At 39.6% G+C, this 18,170-nt stretch overlaps 2 protein-coding genes across 3 annotated transcripts in view; one reads left to right on the top strand and one right to left on the bottom strand.

Annotated features, from left to right (window-relative positions):
* LOC124615327 (general transcription factor IIH subunit 4) overlaps positions 1–11,949 on the bottom strand; it is a 115,495-nt gene extending 103,546 nt beyond the window's left edge. Inside the window, exons 1-2 of the mRNA XM_047143129.1 lie at positions 11,322–11,949; positions 11,140–11,244 (exon numbers count right to left, since the gene is read on the bottom strand). Coding sequence (XP_046999085.1) covers positions 11,140–11,244; positions 11,322–11,467 — 251 coding nt within the window. The 5' untranslated portion in view covers positions 11,468–11,949. The remainder of the gene's footprint in view (positions 1–11,139; positions 11,245–11,321) is intronic.
* Positions 11,950–12,082: 133 nt separating this feature from the next.
* The window catches only part of LOC124547710, a 113,302-nt gene continuing 107,214 nt past the window's right edge, over positions 12,083–18,170 (top strand). The window contains exons 1-2 of one of the 2 annotated variants that reach the window (XM_047125125.1): positions 12,083–12,337; positions 12,463–12,593. The gene's annotated coding sequence lies outside the window, so the exon portion shown is untranslated. The remainder of the gene's footprint in view (positions 12,338–12,462; positions 12,594–18,170) is intronic. The other variant, XM_047125126.1, reaches the window with a different exon arrangement.

Raw genomic sequence — 18,170 nt, forward strand, 5'->3', positions numbered from 1 at the left:
TTATTCTTTAGCTGAGGGGCAAGTAAGAAGGTTAATTGCCAAAGTAATGGTTGAAAAATTTCGTTTTATGTATAAGAGAGTGTATAAAAGTGAATGTTTGGGTCTGCAGAGGCGGAGAGATTTGGCTGAGGAATGCTTTTACAGGGTGCAGGATGAACATGAAGCATTAATCGATTGTGCTGAGTGAGTAAGAATGGCTATGTTAGCTTTATGTTTAGATATTTCCAAAGGGGAGGCAGTGGTTACCATACTTGAAGGAATGTAACTGTAAGATCAATCACGGGTCATGTTTATGGATAAGCCAAAGCCATTTGCTGACCTTTACCGTTTCATACTCAGTGTAGGAAAAGTCAAGCACGAGAATGAATTGAGGCAAAGGGCTTGCTCGTTCACAAAGAATAATCAAAGCACAGTGACTAAGCAGGCTGATCGCAATGCGAAGTGAGGCATATGTTATCAGTGCAGGAGTGAGTGCCATTTGGTTAAGGATTGTAAAGGACCACATGCAAATGGTACGGATAGTAGGTGCCAACACCACTTGTGGGGACAGAGGGCTCACTTGCAGTCTCATAGTTGCCATAAGGTATGCGCAGTTAACACAAATCTATTGCAATTTTTATGCACTGCCATGGGAACAGAACTGATGTGCGGATTGGTTGATTCCTTTAGTAGTGTATCATTGTGTGACAGTGACTGTTACGATAAGCATGAGGTTACTTCTGGCCTGCTGCCATTGCAAAACATTACGTAGGAGTGTCATTCTGTTGTAGGTGATATGTTGGTCAAAGGTTAGGTCCAGGGCTAATGGAGGGTCCCAGAATTTACATGGTCATGGAAATTTTGGGTTGTTAAGAACCTCGTGGTGGAATTGTTGCTGAGATGTGATTTTTTAGTTCAAAGTTGCTGTGTTTTAGATTGCTCTAAAGGAGAATTGTCTTTAAAATTTTGTCCTCACCTCAAGGTAAAATTCTGTCACCACCGGGTTTTCCCCAGTGTTAGTCATGTTGAGAATTCTGTTGAGAGATCTGATGTTAAGCAGTTGTCAATGGATAAGGTTAAGCGGATGTTGAATTTGTTGCAACAATTTCCTGATGTTCTAACCAAGACATTGGGCGTAACAGATAAAATAAAATATGCTATTACATTGAATGATCAAGCTCCAGTAAGGTAAGCTCCGTATCGATCATCTCCCCCTAAGATGAAATGGCTGTGGGTTACAGTAAGTCATTTATTGAAGAAAGGGATAATTAGGCCTTCTGTATCACCATATGTGTCTCCAATATTTTTAGTTCCTAAGCCTAAGGGAGACAGATTCAGGCCTGAAGTAGACTACAGGGTTCTAAACAAGAAGATTATCCTAGAATCAGCACAATTACAACTTGTATGGGGTTGGGTTGTTTTGGGGGAGGAGACGAGACAATGAGGGCATAGGTCTCATCGGACTAGGGAAGGACAGCAAAGGAAGTCGGCCATGCCCTTTCAAAGGAACCATCCCGGCATTTGCCTGGAGCGATTTAGGGAAATCACGGAAAACCTAAATCAGGATGGCTGGACCCGCAAACAACTTGTATGAATTCAATAGAGTGCTTTTTAATGCTGCCATCTTGTCCCATTTATTGGACTCAGTGGTGGGTGACAAAGTTTAAATTAATCCTTTTTTGGGGCACTCTGTGTCCTAGCATGGAATAAAAATCGACCCATCAACGATTAGTGCTACACGTAACTTTCCTGTAACTTGTAATAAAAAGGCTGTTGTTTGTTATTGTTCTGTAACTCTTTTTTAGAGAATTTTGCGGAGTTAGCCTTGCCCCTTAATCAGCTGAGTGAAGTTCGAGTGGGGTGAGAGCCAACAGGTGGCTTTTGAGTCGATTAAGGAGGCTTTGAGTCAGGTGCCAGTGTTCGGGATTCCCCGATTTTAATGCTCCCTTTGTTATCCAGACTGATATGTCAAACTTAGGTATTGCAGCAGTACTCGTGCAAGAACAAAATGGGGAACATAGGCCCTTGACCTATATTTCTAGGGTGCTAGCAGGTCCTGAATTGAGGTATTTTGAGTATGAATTGGAAGCACTGGCTGTGCTATTTGTGTAAGGGAGGTTCAAATTCTACCTGGAAAATCATAAGTTTACATCAGAAACCGATAATCAGCCCCTTAGTTGGGTCCTGGCACGGCCTGATAAAACTGGCAGGATAGCGCGTTGGGCAGTATGTGTATCAGCCTTTCAGTTTGTCGTAAAACACATTAGGGGTACTCAGAACCAGGTGGTAGATATATTAAGCCATATATTCGAGCAAGGAGCTGAACAACCATTTCATGTTGGCACTGGGAGCTATCCAGGCTGAGTAAGTTCTCTCTAGTTATATGACGGCAGCTGTCTTAGGTGAAATACTGGCATTATTTCAAGACATTAAACAAGAGCAAAGAAAATGATTCCCAGGACATGTTGAAAGAAGAGTGATGTGTAAAGGGATATTCTATCGAAAGGGGGGTCCTGTGCTATTGAACCAGGTATGAACAAAAGATTAAAATCTGTTTGCCTCGCAGTCTGGTGCCAGTGGTATTTAAATATTTCCATCAATCACTATGTGGATGTCACCTCAGGGGGGTGGGCAGAAATTACCAACTCACAATTATATATGGGTAAATTAATTACAATGTGAATGTAAAATGACTCGTTCCACATCATTATGATTTAGCATGTGCAGTAATCTATGAAACATCAAACTAATTAACTCTGGTCATCAGTTAAGACAGAGACAGCAAAGGACTTGGAAGAGCAGTTGAACGGAATGGATAGTGTCTTGAAGGGAGGATATAAGATGAAAATCAACAAAAACAAAACGAGGATAATGGAATGTAGTCGGGTGATGTTGAGGGTATTAGATTAGGAAATGAGACACTTAAAGTAGTAAAGGAGTTTTGCTATTTGGGGAGCAAAATAACTGATGATGGTCGAAGTAGAGAGGATATAAAATGTAGACTGGCAATGGGAAGGAAAGCGTTTCTGGAGAAGAGAAATTTGTTAACATCGAGTATAGATTTAAGTGTCAGAAAGTCGTTTCTGAAAGCATTTGTATGGAGTGTAGCCATGTATGGAAGTGAAACATGGACGATAAATAGTTTAGATAAGAAAAGAATAGAAGCTTTCAAAATGTGGTGCTACAGAAGAATGCTGAAGATTAGATGGGTAGATCACATAACTAATCAGGAGGTGTTGAATAGGATTGGGAAGAAGAGAAGTTTGTGGCACAACTTGACTAGAAGAAGGGATCGGTTGGTACGACATTTCTGAGGCATCAAGGGATCACCAATTTAGTATTGGAGGGCAGCGTGGAGGGTAAAAATCGTAGAGGGAGACCAAGAGATGGATACACCAAGCAGATTCAGAAAGATGTAGGTTGCAGTAGGTACTGGGAGATGAAGAAGCTTGCACAGGATAGAGTAGCATGGAAAGCTGCATCAAACCAGTCTCAGGACTGAAGACCACAACAACAACAACAACAACAACATCAGTTAAGACGTCCACCCCCCGATAGCTAAATTGTCAGCCTGATGGACTGCTATCCTAAGGGGGCCAGGTTCGATTCCCAGTTGGGTTGGGGATTTTCTCCACTCAAGGGCTGGGTGTTGTATTGTCTTCGTCATCACTTCATCCCCATCCAGCGCGCAGGCTGCCCAATATGGCGTTGAATGTAATAAGACCTGCACCAAGGTGGCCGGACCTGCCCCCTAGGGGGCCTCCCGGCCAGTGACACCAACCGCTCATTTCCATTTCCATCAGTTAAGACATTGACCACCTCAGTACACTAGGTATTAGATGTTATTTTCATTGATGAACTTGTCAAGGTGCATTTTAGGAATCTTATGGTAGAATCCTTAAATGTGTGTGTTGGTATTCTTTATGGATGTGTTGTCAGGTTGATGTTGGCGGTTGTTACAATGTGTTGGTCAAGTTGGCACATATCAGTCATTGAGTTCATTGGACATCACTCTTATGCCAGAAGGCCTCTTGGTACAGTTTTCACAGTGGCAGCTCTTGATTGCTAGTATCTGTGATGTTTGGGCATCAGCACTCTGACTCTGTCAGTCATCAGTAATGTAAATTCCTGTTGTCATTAGTTACTGATATATGATCAGATTTACAGAGTGGCAAGATAATTAAATCAACAGTTACATCTCTCTAAGATGCAATTGTTACCGTGTGTGTGTGTGTGTGTGTGTTTGTGTGTGTGTGTGTGTGAGAGAGAGAGAGAGAGAGAGAGAGAGAGAGAGAGAGAGAGAGAGAGAGATATTACACTCTTATAGATATTCGCTCTCTATTTTTACAGCTTTGTCTTTCTCATCAAATTTCCCTGGGGCGCGTGCTTGTGTGGTGTCATCTGTAACACCAGATTGTCAATTGTTAAGACTGTTACAAGTAGTTTTATACAATGTTGTAATGTTTAGGAAGAGAACAGTAGTTGACACCAGTATACTGATTTGCCTAGTAGCACACAAAGTATAAAGCAGTCTTTGGAAGGAAGAATTTGTGATACAGTTCCCAAGGAAATTTGACCAGAAAGACAAAGCTGTAAAAATAGAGAGCAAATATCTATAAGAGTGTAATATGTCACATTTCCATGGAACACAGAAGTTACACTGAATTGTAAGGAGAGTGGAAACTGACAGAAAATTGGTGCTATAGTAAATTGGATATTTCAATAGGTTGTGTGAAAGAATACAATATTGGAGTGGTAGATCAAAATGCAAAATTAACCATAAATTGTTATAGTATGGGTTATGACCAAAATCACTTCAAGATAAACATTTGTTTGCATTTTCATAAAAACAATTTAAATGTAGTATTAATTGGAGCAGGTTCTTATAATTATCCCCAATCTTTAACTGTACTAACTCCAATGTAATACTAGTAGAAGATAATGGACTAAAATGATAAGTTCCGAATTGGTCATATATGGGAAAGATGTGCCAGACACTGATGGAAGTCACAAAATTATTGCTGTAGGAAAAGTTCACTTAGAACATGAGATAATGTGTGTAAAAATGAGCCTTATACATTGCCCAGAAATAATAATTGAATGTTTCTATCAACCACTTATCAAAACTAGTAAATGGTATATAAATGCAGAAAAGTGAAAAATGAAAATTTGTACCAAGGCCTGGATTTGAAACCGGATCTCTGGCTCAGTAGGCAGACGTGCTAACCACTAACCACCCTAACACAGTGGCTTTGCACATCTGCACAGACTATCCTAGCATGCCTCCCTACTCAATCCAAATTCCCATTCATACCTCAGCACCCTTGGTATTCCCCCTACACTCAGACATCATTGCAGAAGCTCTCTAACTGTATTGGATTGAGGAGGGGGGCATGGTAGGTTTTGGCCATGCAGCTTTGCAGAGCCACTGTGCCAGTGTGGTGTAGTGGTGAGCGCATCTACCTAGTGAGCAGGAAACACGAATTTCAGTCCCGGCCTTGGTACAAATTTTCAATTGTTGTTTGAGTGTGCGTGTGAATACATCATAGATTTCTGAGACTTGAAACGGCAAAAACATATAGTTTCATTTGAATTGAAGTACTGAACTTATGGAATGGTAGAGAAAGATTGATGATTGGAAGGGGTGAGGGAGGGATGTCAGGTATTTATGAAGGTAGCTGGAATTACTTTGGAACTAAACACCCTTTTAAAACTCTTAAGAGTGAGATAGTTTGGTTGCAGTGATCCTTGAGTGGAAAGCCATTGGGCAATAGATGTCCAAAACATTTATTAACATCATTTGAGGAACATACATTAGTCCTTAGAGCACTCAACAGGATTACATGTATCGTGATTCCTAACCATAACATGTTTCACCCAAATAAGAAATAAAAAATGGTTCACATTACTCATTGGTGGCACTAAGCCACTTAGAATGTTCTTAACAAAGCTTGACAGATTTCTTTAATTACTTCGAGGTACCAGCCACTCAATTATTGTTATTATTATTATTATTATTATTATTATTTTAAACAAGGTAATAACAACATACAATGTCGTCTTGACCTAATTCCTTTGGGTACAGCTTCAGATTTGTGAAGTGGCCACCCTGTGTATAATCTTCAACCTAAGACAAAACCAATAGCCATCAGTGCACACAACTAGATAATAAGTATGCACTACAATGGTTGCACAATGCCAAATAGTAATCCTTTTAAAATTTATTATTTAACTGAGCAAAATCTGTGGGCTACAAAATATTGGCACTAGCCCCTTCAGCAAGGCATAGGAAATTTAAAGACAATTTGTTTATGACAAATAAAATTTTTGCACCAAAGTTGCGTGAATATTGACACTAATCCTTGGGAATTAATGGCCTAAAATTTAAATCTCAAATTTACCAAATTTTCCTAAATGACCTGGAATCCAGCCCATTTAAAATTATAAGACACAAGACCAACACTAAACTAAGATAAATTACAACACACATTTTTAGATACAAACTGTTAATGACTTAAACTTTGGGCACAACTCCTCCTTGAAATTTTCCCCCAAGCAGCCCAAATCTTTGGCACATTGTGGTTATTCAAACTCCAGCATCAGCCAGTTTGAACTACAGGTTAATAGGCCAATCTTCCTTAAGTACTATTATGTAACTAACAAGAGCAAAGATAATTTCAGTTTGAAGTCAACAACCACATTGAGCTATGTGACAAATTTAGATTCTCTTAAAATTTAAGGTTAAATTGGAACTTTGAGTTCTTGTCATTAAAAAGAATGATCGTTCAGTTTGAGCTCAACAACTCAGTTAAGCAACACAACAACTGTTTTTTTCCTTCTAAAATTTGACCACTTAAGTTTGAGCTTTACATACTTGTCACCTCAGAGAATAACCCACAACTTTACTCTTGGAAGTGATGAAACAAGAAATCGTGATCACTTACAGTATCTTGAGCCGACAGTCACCTTTTCAGCACTCTGGAATCAAAATGTATTACACATTCCATTGCAGGTAGCTTGCCAGCATGTTCTGCTGTCAGCAAAGAAACTGGCTGTTGGTAAATGCAAGCCATCAGCTGATAACGTTAAACAAGCGCCACACTTATGACATTTCATTGTTTACATGTAAACCTTCGTGCTTCTACAACAGATAACAGAAAGAAACATTAATTCACGTAACACAAAGAAACATTAATCCTCACTGGAGCATGAAAGACAGCATGCGCCACACTTCTCAAATCATGAGCAAACAAAGTTTTCAACATGCAGTTAAAATGGTGAATTGAATTAGAACTCAGTAATGACCCGAACACTTGTGGTGCACTCCCAGTCGAACACAAGCACCTCACTGGCTCACTTTCGCCACTCTCCAGCACATCAAAACAATCACTGAATACCGACTGCCAAGGCACAGCCGTGTCAACAACACGTAATTCAGTGGAACCTCCTTACAGGGAACTTCTCCCATTGATGGTCCGCAGGTCACTGATCAAGTGGATGGTCAGAGGGCTTTTTCTTTGCTTGGCACGAGTACAACCTATGACTTTAGCTGCATCAACACAACTACCGAGCCAATTGACAGGTCTAGTTGATACGTATGTGTCACCTTTTTTACAGATTACAATAACGGAAACTCTTTTATGGAACTGAAGATGTTGTCATGAGAAACTTTTTCAATCTGTTTTCAAATTTTACTTTGCAGTATCTCAGACAGCAAGTGATCAAAAATTTTTGTTGCAGCATTGCGCGTCCCTTTTCATGCTAAAAACAATCTTAATGTGGAGTAACGAAAGTAGTTTTTCCTTCTGGTATTGCAATTATGTATATTGTTGTTTCTTTTGTTCCTCTGGATTATTTACAACAAATTTCATGGAGTATAAAATATATACTATGAAGCAGTAGTCAGAATGCCCAATTCCTTAAACAGATGTCTAGAAGCTGATCATGAATGAGTACCACACATTATTCCTACAGCATTTTTTTGAGCAATGAAGACTTCCTTTCTTAACGAAGAGCTACCCTTAAAATTATTTCATGTGACATTAAACTAAACTAAACTCCATCTGAACAGGCCTCGGAAGGTCCAACAGTACTGACCGACCATTGTGTCATCCTCAGCTGATAGGCATCACTAGATGCAGAGGCGGAGTGGCATGTGGTCAGCACGCCACTACTTCTCAATCAAGTAACCCCTCAGTTAGCCTCATAAGGGCTGAGCACACCCCATTTGCCAACAGCACACAGCAGCCAAGATGGTCATCCATCCAAGTGCTAGGCTAGCCCAACAGTGCTTAATTGCAGTGAGCTGATGGGAGCCTGTGTTACCACCGTGGCAAGGCCATTTGCATTCTGTATGACATTATTGAATGAAAATGAGAAAATTATGTCAACTGATTTCTCTCTCCTCAAGATTTGCAATGATTCTAAGGGCAAATGTGGCTGAACTCAGCTATTTTAGGAGTTTTTTCTTCAGTTTAAATTCTCACTGCTGTGGACACCTAAGAATTTTGAAATTTACACCCTATTTATTATCTCCTCACCTTGTGTTACACTTATCATTGTTGTAGTACTTGAAATTGCGCAGAACTGCATATGTTGTGTCTTTTTAAAATTCTGGTTGAGACCATTCACAGAAAACCAGTCAATGATAGCTTTAAGAACCATGTTTTCCATTTATTCTGTTTCTGTACATATGCTTGGACTGATTACAATAATAGTGAAACATTCCACGCGGGAAAAATATATTTAAAAACAAAGATGATGTGACTTACCATACGAAAGCGCTGGCAGGTCGATAGAAACACAAACAGACACATACATACACACAAAATTCTAGCTTTCGCAACCAACGGTTGCTTCGTCAGGAAAGAGGGAAGGAGAGGGAAAGACGAAAGGATGTGGTTTTTTTGGAGAGGGTAAGGAGTCATTCCAATCCCGGGAGCGGAAAGACTTACCTTAGGGGGAAAAAAGGACGGGTATACACTCGCACACACACACATCCACACACACTGGCAGACATATACGTCACCTTGTTAAAAATTAAGAAAAAATGATTTCAGCAATGAAACAGGTCATTAGTTATTACCATCTCTCACATCACGTTTCTTAAACAGGGGTCTGGCAACACCATATTTTAGTCTCTCTGGAAAAATGATTTGTGATAGTGATGCATTAAATGTTTCATATAAGGCAGAGCTTAATATATGGAAACACCACCAACACGAGATGAGCTTTTATTTTTAAGAGAATACACAACTTTTTTGATTCCAGAATGAGAAGTTGGTGATACACTCATACAACTGAATTTTATGAGAGTTACTTTTTCGACATATTGCAGTTATCCTTCTCTTGAACTCTTTGTCCTTAGCTTTCTATTATATTCAAGAACTGATTATTGAATGTATTTGCTAACTGCGACTCATTGCTTCTAGCCCTTCCATTCAGTTAAATAGTGGTTATCCTCTCTCTCATTTTACTGCATTTCATACAGCCTTAAGTCTGTTATCAAAATTACTTATTTCTGCCAGTATCGGCTTGTTGCCCGATTTTTTAATTACCTTTCTTAGTAATTCTGAGTAGATTTCATAGTGTGCAACTACTGCAGGATCTCTACTTCGTCTTGCCAATAGGTACATTTCCCTCTTCCTTTCACAGGATAGTTTAATCCGTCTAGTGATCCTTTTTAAGGTGCTATTTAGTGTCCTTTCTGATTAGCTTACGCAAAAAGCTATTTTCAAATAATGAAATGAATTTCTCATGGAATGGATTAAATTTTTTGTTACGATTTGGTTCATTATAAATTTCATCCCAGGTTATGTATCGTAAGCTACTCTTAAAAGCATTTCTCCTGGAGTCATTAACTATCATAACTGATTTCCATTCAGGAGTACCCATACTGTAAGCTACTACGTTATTTACTCTAACTGTGCATCACGATCAAAGACAGCACTTATTACTGGGTTCTACTGTCTTTATCCACCCATGTTCAAAACTTGTAGGATCCAAATAGTGTTTTGGTCGACCGAAGCGTCCGATCCCAGCCGTCGGCTTTGACCCGTGACGTAAGGCTGTTGGGGTGTGTGATGTCATGACGGTGTGGAATTTAGTTCGTGAGAGTGGCGTGTTTGTAGGTCTCGTTTTGATGCGATTGGTGGTGCTATCTGGTGGTGTGTTAGGTGATGTTCTTGGTTTAGTTTGTGAGTGTGACATCGTGTGTGAATTTTGGTAAATTGCTTTTTTTATGCCTTTGGTAGGTATGGATATGACTGACAGGGTCAACAGTTTTCGGTTGTGGGCTATGATGGGGGACAGTGCGTTGTCTCTAATAAAATTTCTTCAACTATTCGGTTTTTTGGATGAAGTCGTGAAGTGTTCAGTATGTCGTGAAGAAATGAGGCTTACTTAAAGTTCCGGCGTCTCGGACCAGGTACGGCTGTATGTGGAGATGTCAAGGATAACAGGTCAAGGGAAGTGTGCGATCCCAATGTGTGGCTGTGACTGTTGGTATCGGGAGATGTTTTTGAGCTATACAGGTCAAGGGAAGTGTTAGGTCCTAATTTATGGGATCGGGAGCTGCTGTTGAGCTATATAGGTCAATGGAAGTGTTCGATTCCAATTTATGGGATCGGGAGGTGCTGTTGAGCTATATAGGTCAAGCGAAGTGTCCGATTCCGGGTGATGATATGTTTGGGGGTATTTGGGGAGATTTGTAATGTCGGTTTTTTTCGTCGTTTTGCGTGGTTTTATATGGGGGTGGGTGCCTAAATTTGTTGATATTTAGTTTATCCGCACCCAAAAAACCACTATTTCCCGCGCTTGTCCCGTTAGTGTCATTAGGCTTTTTGTGAAACGTGTGTGTGTGTGTTTTTCGATGTAATTTCATCCTCATAATGTGTACGTAACGACTTTATATGCGCCATATTGGAATCGTTGTTTATTGTCGTTTCCGCCATAATTGTGACGTCATGGGTCAAAGCAGACGGGCGGGATCGGATGCTTCCGTATTTCCAGTGTTTTCCAGGAGTACCTGGCAGTGGGTGGCAGCACAATGCACCTAATATGAAAAACTTATGTTTTTGGGGATGTCGAGATACTTTTGATCTCTATTCCCGACTACTGTTCACATTAACTTAGTAGTAACAAATACAAACTGGCTCTTACTTTGCATACGCTTGTGACACCCACGATGCAACCACTGCTTGAGGCACTGGCTGTTCCACAAACAAGATCCGGATTACATAGTGTCTCGCAATTTCCGGTAGCTCTCTGTGTACAAACAAAAAGGTTTATCTTTGTACATACCCGGCAGTAATTATGATGAATGCTAGTGCCTTCTAGTTTACCTGTAAACAGCAAGGCACGTTGTTGGGTGATTGTATAGCTTTTCAAGTGTGCCTGACTGCAGCGTTTTTAGATAATCATGCAAATTCTTGCACTGCAGGTTTTTTGACTGCAGCGATAGCCTGGGGAACTTATTCTGATCTGCCATTGACACACGGGTGTAAAATGACAAATTTCAGTTATGTTGATGGTTCTTCAAGCTTCCTCTCGGGTGTAGTAACAGATAAATCATTTGAACAATATCTTAATGGATACTAAGCTTTGCGATAAAACACAGAATCGAGGAATCACTGGCTTTTTTTAACCTATTAATCACTACATTTATCCATCTTTCACAAACAAATATGCGGAATTAGAAAAATATGTAAAACACGAAAACGGACACACAAAACATGCGTGTTGATCACATCACCAGTTACTAAATGACACTTAACAATCACTTTTGCACAGCATTCTCCAACTGTTCTTGAACACTTAATCAATCTCCTCAAGACCTCAACTAATGTTTTGTATTCTTGCCTCTCAAATCATACCCAACACATCTCTGAAAGCATGCAAATTTTGTTTTGTTTTCCCTGCGAATAGGGTACAATGATACTTCGCTTACACTAATTATGTCAATATTGATGTAGTTAAGAAAATTCTTCATTTAACATAATTTATAAGTAGTTAAAATATGCACAAAGTATAATAACTTAATTTGTAATTTGACATAGAAACTTACTACAAAGTCTCCAGAACAGAACATCTTTGAAGTGTTCTTTGGCTTGCACAAAATAGAAGGTTAGGTTATAGGAGGACAATGTAATTCACTAAGTTTCTTATTTTATTTATTTTAGATATAGGTTTCGAGAATAAAATTTACTAAGTCGGCGTGAAACACATGCAACTACGTTACACAAAAGTGATTCATTAGTACTTACGTTACATGCTGTTTCACAATGTGATGTTTGTGTCATCATGGTGGGACGATCATATCATATGGGAAGCAGCGTCCTTATTTTGGACGATAGAATACGTGAGTAAATATTTTGCACATAATAATGCATATTTGTGACCAGTGATATTCACATGAAACAATTCAACCCTTTCCAAAATCGGTTTAATACATATATTTCTATTTTTGCTTCGCTGAATATACAGATGTCGAGAAGCTCTGTCGAAGACGTGCTCTTGGAATCTGCTGTTTTACATGTTTTGTGGCTGTTGTTTATTCACGTGAGAGATTTGGGAGGGATCACTATTTCTGAAAACTCGAATAAAAGTCGTGATAGGTACGTAACACGGTAGTAAATATTTTTTCTCTCTATTGTAGTCATGTCAGAGACGCCTTTTTCAAATTTTAGATTTTTTAATTATACGAGGCCCCTGATGTGGATTTAATGTTGAAACATTAGTGTATAGTGGGCCTGTGATTTAATGGAAGAACTAAAACTGTAGGGCCTAAGGGAGACGACGAGGGTTTGTTATTTTAGTTGTAGATTGTTCAAAAAATTCCACTTTATTTTCAGGATCTATGACAAGTTAATGTGCAGGGGAGTGTTGGTTTATTTTATGTTAATAAGCTCATTTCCTGCAAATGTTCCATACATGTTAAATGATATTCAGTGAGATTTCATTATGCACTAGGTCTAATTTGTTTTAAAGATTAATTAGACCTACTCCATTGGCAGTGAAACATTGTCAGTAATCTAGAAGAAGCTGTTAGATTTCTTCCGTTTACTGCAGTTGTGCTATGTATTGGAATGAGTATTCTTTAAACAGAAATGCTTCAGAAAAGAGCAGTTTACAGTACATAGCTGTTTTCATTTCTGTTGTTGTCTTAACGTGTCAGAAAATAGTTCTGTGCCATTGGATGTTGCATATGATTAAGACACTGCACATGTATACAGTAAATCAGTTGCTTTGATGTTACATTAATAAACCAAAGTACTGGTACTGGTTTTCTGGGACTCATGATGCCTGTCAGATCTGGCAGTATTCCATGTTTTTGCATGTTACAATATGTTAATCATGATTGTGACCTCCTGTTATGATGTGAGATTAATGAGAAATACAACAAATGCAATTACATATTTAGAAATTCTTCTGTAAAGTAGGAGGAGCTGTTTGTGTTTGAAGTTAATATTACTGTGTTTTAAGTTTTTCACATCATGAGATAGTTAACTGAAGATCTTTGCTGTGGAATGAGTCACAAATTTTTGCACCACTTTGTGACTGAGGGATGGAGAGTGTTAAATCGTTTCTCCTTCTAATACCAGATCATATTTATGAATGTCACTGACATTTTCAAACTGTGATTAATTGTTGACAACAAACTTCATAAGCAACTAATTATGCTGCAAGGCTTTTGACAGTAGGCCTATGTCAAAATATTTAAAAAGCTGTCGACAGGAAGTTATAGAGTGGACACTGCACACACTTTCCCTCAGTGACTAGTAACTCCTGAGTATGTTGGAGTAAGACATTAGTGAATGAAATAGGAAAAAGTCTACTTCATCACATCATTAATGCACGAGTTACAGAACTTAGACCATTTAAGAGCTGTGATGTGGTTTCCTGTTCAGGTTTTTAACAGTATAAGACCTAATAATTTAGTATATTCTGTTCATTCGCAGAGAGGTGTTGTTTCATCCTCAGAATTTTTAATAGTACAACTAGTTGCACAGCTGTGTTTACAATTACAATAGCCTAGAATTTTTTACTAGGTTAACTTGTATTATGAAGTGATCCCAGAAGATTAAATTCCTAGCATATAAAACACATGAGCAATAATCTTGTGTATTATCAGAAGAAAATTTAAAGGTACAGCAACACTGTGAAGCCTGCTGGATGTGAAAGGAGTTAAGATATGTAGAGGCAGTTATTATAAACTCTTCCTATAAACTGGAATATGTAATACTATCAACAATGATTAGATTGCATTAGATGAGATTCAGGTTTTGTTTCATAGACCCAAAAATGAGATGATACTCATTGGTGTGGAATAAATCAGAAAATCTAAAATATGAAACAAAACATTTGAATATAATACTCACTACCCTGTTCCTTTGTCAGAAGATTGTCAAAATATGTGAGTGCATTACAGTGAAGTGATTTGTCACGATGAAATTTAAGTTCTGCTCCTGCACTTGCATATTAAGTTATAATTAAAGATCTCTCTCAGCTGATAGACAAATACCATGAAAAAGCTGTTGCTGCTTCAGTGACAGTGTGATGCTGAGTATTTACTTTCTCTCATTTTCAGTTAGGTGTGTGTGTGTGTGTGTGTGTGTGTGTGTGTGTGTGTGTGTGTGTGTGTGTGGACGCACATGTGCGCATGTACACATTGTACACATGTAGTATTCAGTGGTTTAACATTAAAAACTTCTCACGCTGTTATCAAATATAGAACCTACTGATATCAGCCATCAACTTTAACCCCTGACAGCATCAAAATGGTGAACAGAAACCAACACAACAAGAATTGTGATTTTTTTCTAATACCATCACATTTGTTGGCTGTGAAAACCCAAAGCCAAACTGACCTTTCAACCTATTCTAGGCCTCTGGGCTTCACTACAGGCTAGTAAATCTCCAAACTGAGATTTTGTTTTGATGTTTGTTGCCTATGTATGTGAAGTGTTTGTATTTTGTGTGTTGTAGAAAGTCATTTTTGCTTCTTGTGGCAAATAAATTGTCGACAACAAAAGAGTAGTAGTGTGCAAAGTAGCATTTTTGTGTGTATGTCAATGCAGTGAGAGAGAAACATATAGCGCTGATTGAAAATTTGTGCTGGATCTGGGCTTGAACCCAGCCTTCCTGCTTTATTGCAGTCACCTTAATCATTAGACTGGCTGAACTCAGACCCAGATCTGAGTCAAACTTTCATTGTCACTGATGTTTACACCTATGACTTCGAAATACTAGTGTCAACAACAAATTATGTAGGAATAGAGAGACAACTCAATAAAGGACAGAAGCACTGCGCTGTCGACAGATACACAAACAAAAGGTACAGAACTTTGCTTTGTTAGCTTTCAGAAGGAAACTCCTTTCTCAAGCTGTAGGAGAAACACACACACACACACACACACACACACACACACACATTCTATTCGAATGAGCACAATGTAGGGAGACAGGTGTGTGCATGTGAGTGAGTTAGTGAGTCTCTCTCTCTCTCTCTCTCTCTCTCTCTCTCTCTCTCTCTCTGTGTGTGTGTGTGTGTGTGTGTGTGTGTGTGTGTGTGTGTGTGTGTGTGTGTGTGTGTGTGTTTGTTTGTTTGTTTCTACCTTTTGGTGTCTCTTTGAGTAAGGTGCAAAAATTTCACTTAAGCTATTAACATTTATTTTTGTAATTGGAGAAAAATCCTTGCATTGGTCCATGGTGATTATGCCACTACCAGTCTCAGTGACTGGTAACCCCATTGTCGAGGGAACACACTCTATAACCAGGCGAGATCAGCCATGGGTAGGTTTCTTTACTGCAGGTTGCCTAGCCTGAATGTGGGTGTCCAGCAGGTTACCAAGCCTTGTTTATGTCTCTTTTGGTTTCCAAGCCATAATGCAGACTTCTTCAGTCGTCGAATGCTTTAAATTTGTTGCTGACGTTCAACTATTGTTTCTGGCTAACTGTATTGCAGCTGGAACTGGAATGGCTGCAATTATCTGTTATTCTGGAACCCAGCGTGTCTCCTTTAGCACAGTTTGCACTCAAATCACTTCATGCCATTACTTCTTCATTGATTTCATCCCCATGAATCCACTCATTTTATTTCAGTGCATTTAATTAATTTCACAGTAGATCTACTCTTGTACTCCACACCTAATTTTTAGTGTCTAGCGGCCGGGGACAGTCCATGTCAAGTGTCCTATGGCTCCCAGATCGACCATGTTCATTTTTGATGAAATTTATACAGCCTGTGCCTAAGGGACCTGCATGAACTTCTGCAAAGTTTCAGGTTCACCTCCAACTTGGTTGAGGTACTAGAACCATTTTGTGAAAACCACTTTTTCGGAGACCGAAAAGTCATGGAGAAATCTTCAAATAATGGAAAATCCAGGATGGAATGAGAAGGAAAGTTGCTACACACCTAGTGGAGATGCTGAGTCGCCGATTGGCACAACAAAGAGAATTTCACATCTAAAACTTTTGGCCATTTGCCTTCACCAACAATACACACACACACACACACACACACACACACACACACACACACACACACACACACAACTCACATACATGGCAGCAGTCTCATGCAACTGAAACCACGCTGCTAGCAGCAGCACCAGTGCATGATGGGAGTGGTGACTGGGTGGAGGTAAGGAGGAGGCTGGGGTGGGGAGGAGGAGGAATAGTATGGTGGGGGTGGTGGACAGTGAAGTGCTGCAGGGGAGGGGGGGGGCATTAGTGGAAAAGGAGAGAAATAAAAAGACTGAGTGTGGTGGTGGAATGACAACTGAGTAGTGCTGGAATAGGAACAGGGAAGTGGCTGAATGGGTGAGGACAGTGACTAACGAAGGTTGAGTCCAGGAGGGTTATGGGACCGTAGTATGTATTACAAGGAAAGTTCCCACATGTGCAGTTCAGAAAAGCTGGCATTGGTGGAAAGGATCCATATGGCACAGGCTGTGGAGCAGTCATTGAAATGAAGGATATCAAGTTTGGCAGTGTGTTCAGCAACAGGATGGTCCACTTGTTTCTTGACGACTGTTTGTCGGTGGCCATTCATGCGGACAGACAGCTTGTTGGTTGGCATGCCTACATAGAATGCAGCACAGTTTTGCAGCTTAGCTTGTAGACCACATGACTGATTTGACCTGTAGCCCTGCCTTTGATGGATAGGTGATGTTAGTGACTGGAGTGGGTGGTGGTGGGAGGATGTATGGGACTGGTCTTGCATCTAGGTCTATCAAGGTGTATGAGCCATGAGGTGAGGGATTGGGAGCAGGGGTTGTGTAAGGATGGACGAGTATATTGTGTAGGTTCGGTAGACAGCGGAATACCATTATGTGAGGGGTGGGAAGGATAGTGGGCAGGACATGTCCTGTGTAGGTTCCTAGAAGAGTCAACAAATATATTGCTTCCTCGTATGTGTTTGAAGATAAAATTAGAGAGATTCGAGGCCACATGGAGGACTATCAGCAATCGTTCTCCCATGAAATATTTGTGACTGGAGTAAGAAAGAGAAGTTACAGCGGTACACAAAGTAAGCTCTGAGTTATTCTATGTCATTCCTTGTTTAGTACATAAGCCAAAATATAAATAAGTAGTTCTGATAGAATGAAATGTGCTCTATTGATGGTGTTAATGAAAGTAATGTGGTAGATGTCCATTTTGAGACGCATGATTGTAAAGACAGGTATAATTTTTAGCAAATTTACAATACGGTTGCACAGTAATGAAACGTACAATCTCGCACCTAATTTGAAAAATATCTAATAGCCAGATAGACAATAGTTTCACAAAAGACCAGGTCCATAGTGCCCTTTCCTCACTATTTATGCCTTGTTAAACTGTGGGGCAAATTTGTCGCGGCATGATTTGTTGCCAGTTTGAATTGGGATTACGCCAGAAGCACTGCTTTCTGAACTTTACTTGCATTATTTATGAGTTGTACCACTATGTGCAGAAGCAAGGGCATAGATTAGGAACACTGGCATGCCAAACTTGAAGATTTCTTCATGTAGCAGAGATGCTGAGTCGCAGATAGGCACAACAAAAACACTTTCACAATTAAAGCTTTTGGCCATCACACACACACACACACACACAACTGCAGTCTCAGGCAACTGAAACTACACTACAAGCAGCAGCAGCAGTGCATGATGGGAGGAGTGACTGGGTGGGGGTAAGGAGGAGGCTGTGGC

Source organism: Schistocerca americana, chromosome 1 (assembly GCF_021461395.2).
Source record: "Schistocerca americana isolate TAMUIC-IGC-003095 chromosome 1, iqSchAmer2.1, whole genome shotgun sequence".
NCBI classification, from domain to species: domain Eukaryota; kingdom Metazoa; phylum Arthropoda; class Insecta; order Orthoptera; family Acrididae; genus Schistocerca; species Schistocerca americana.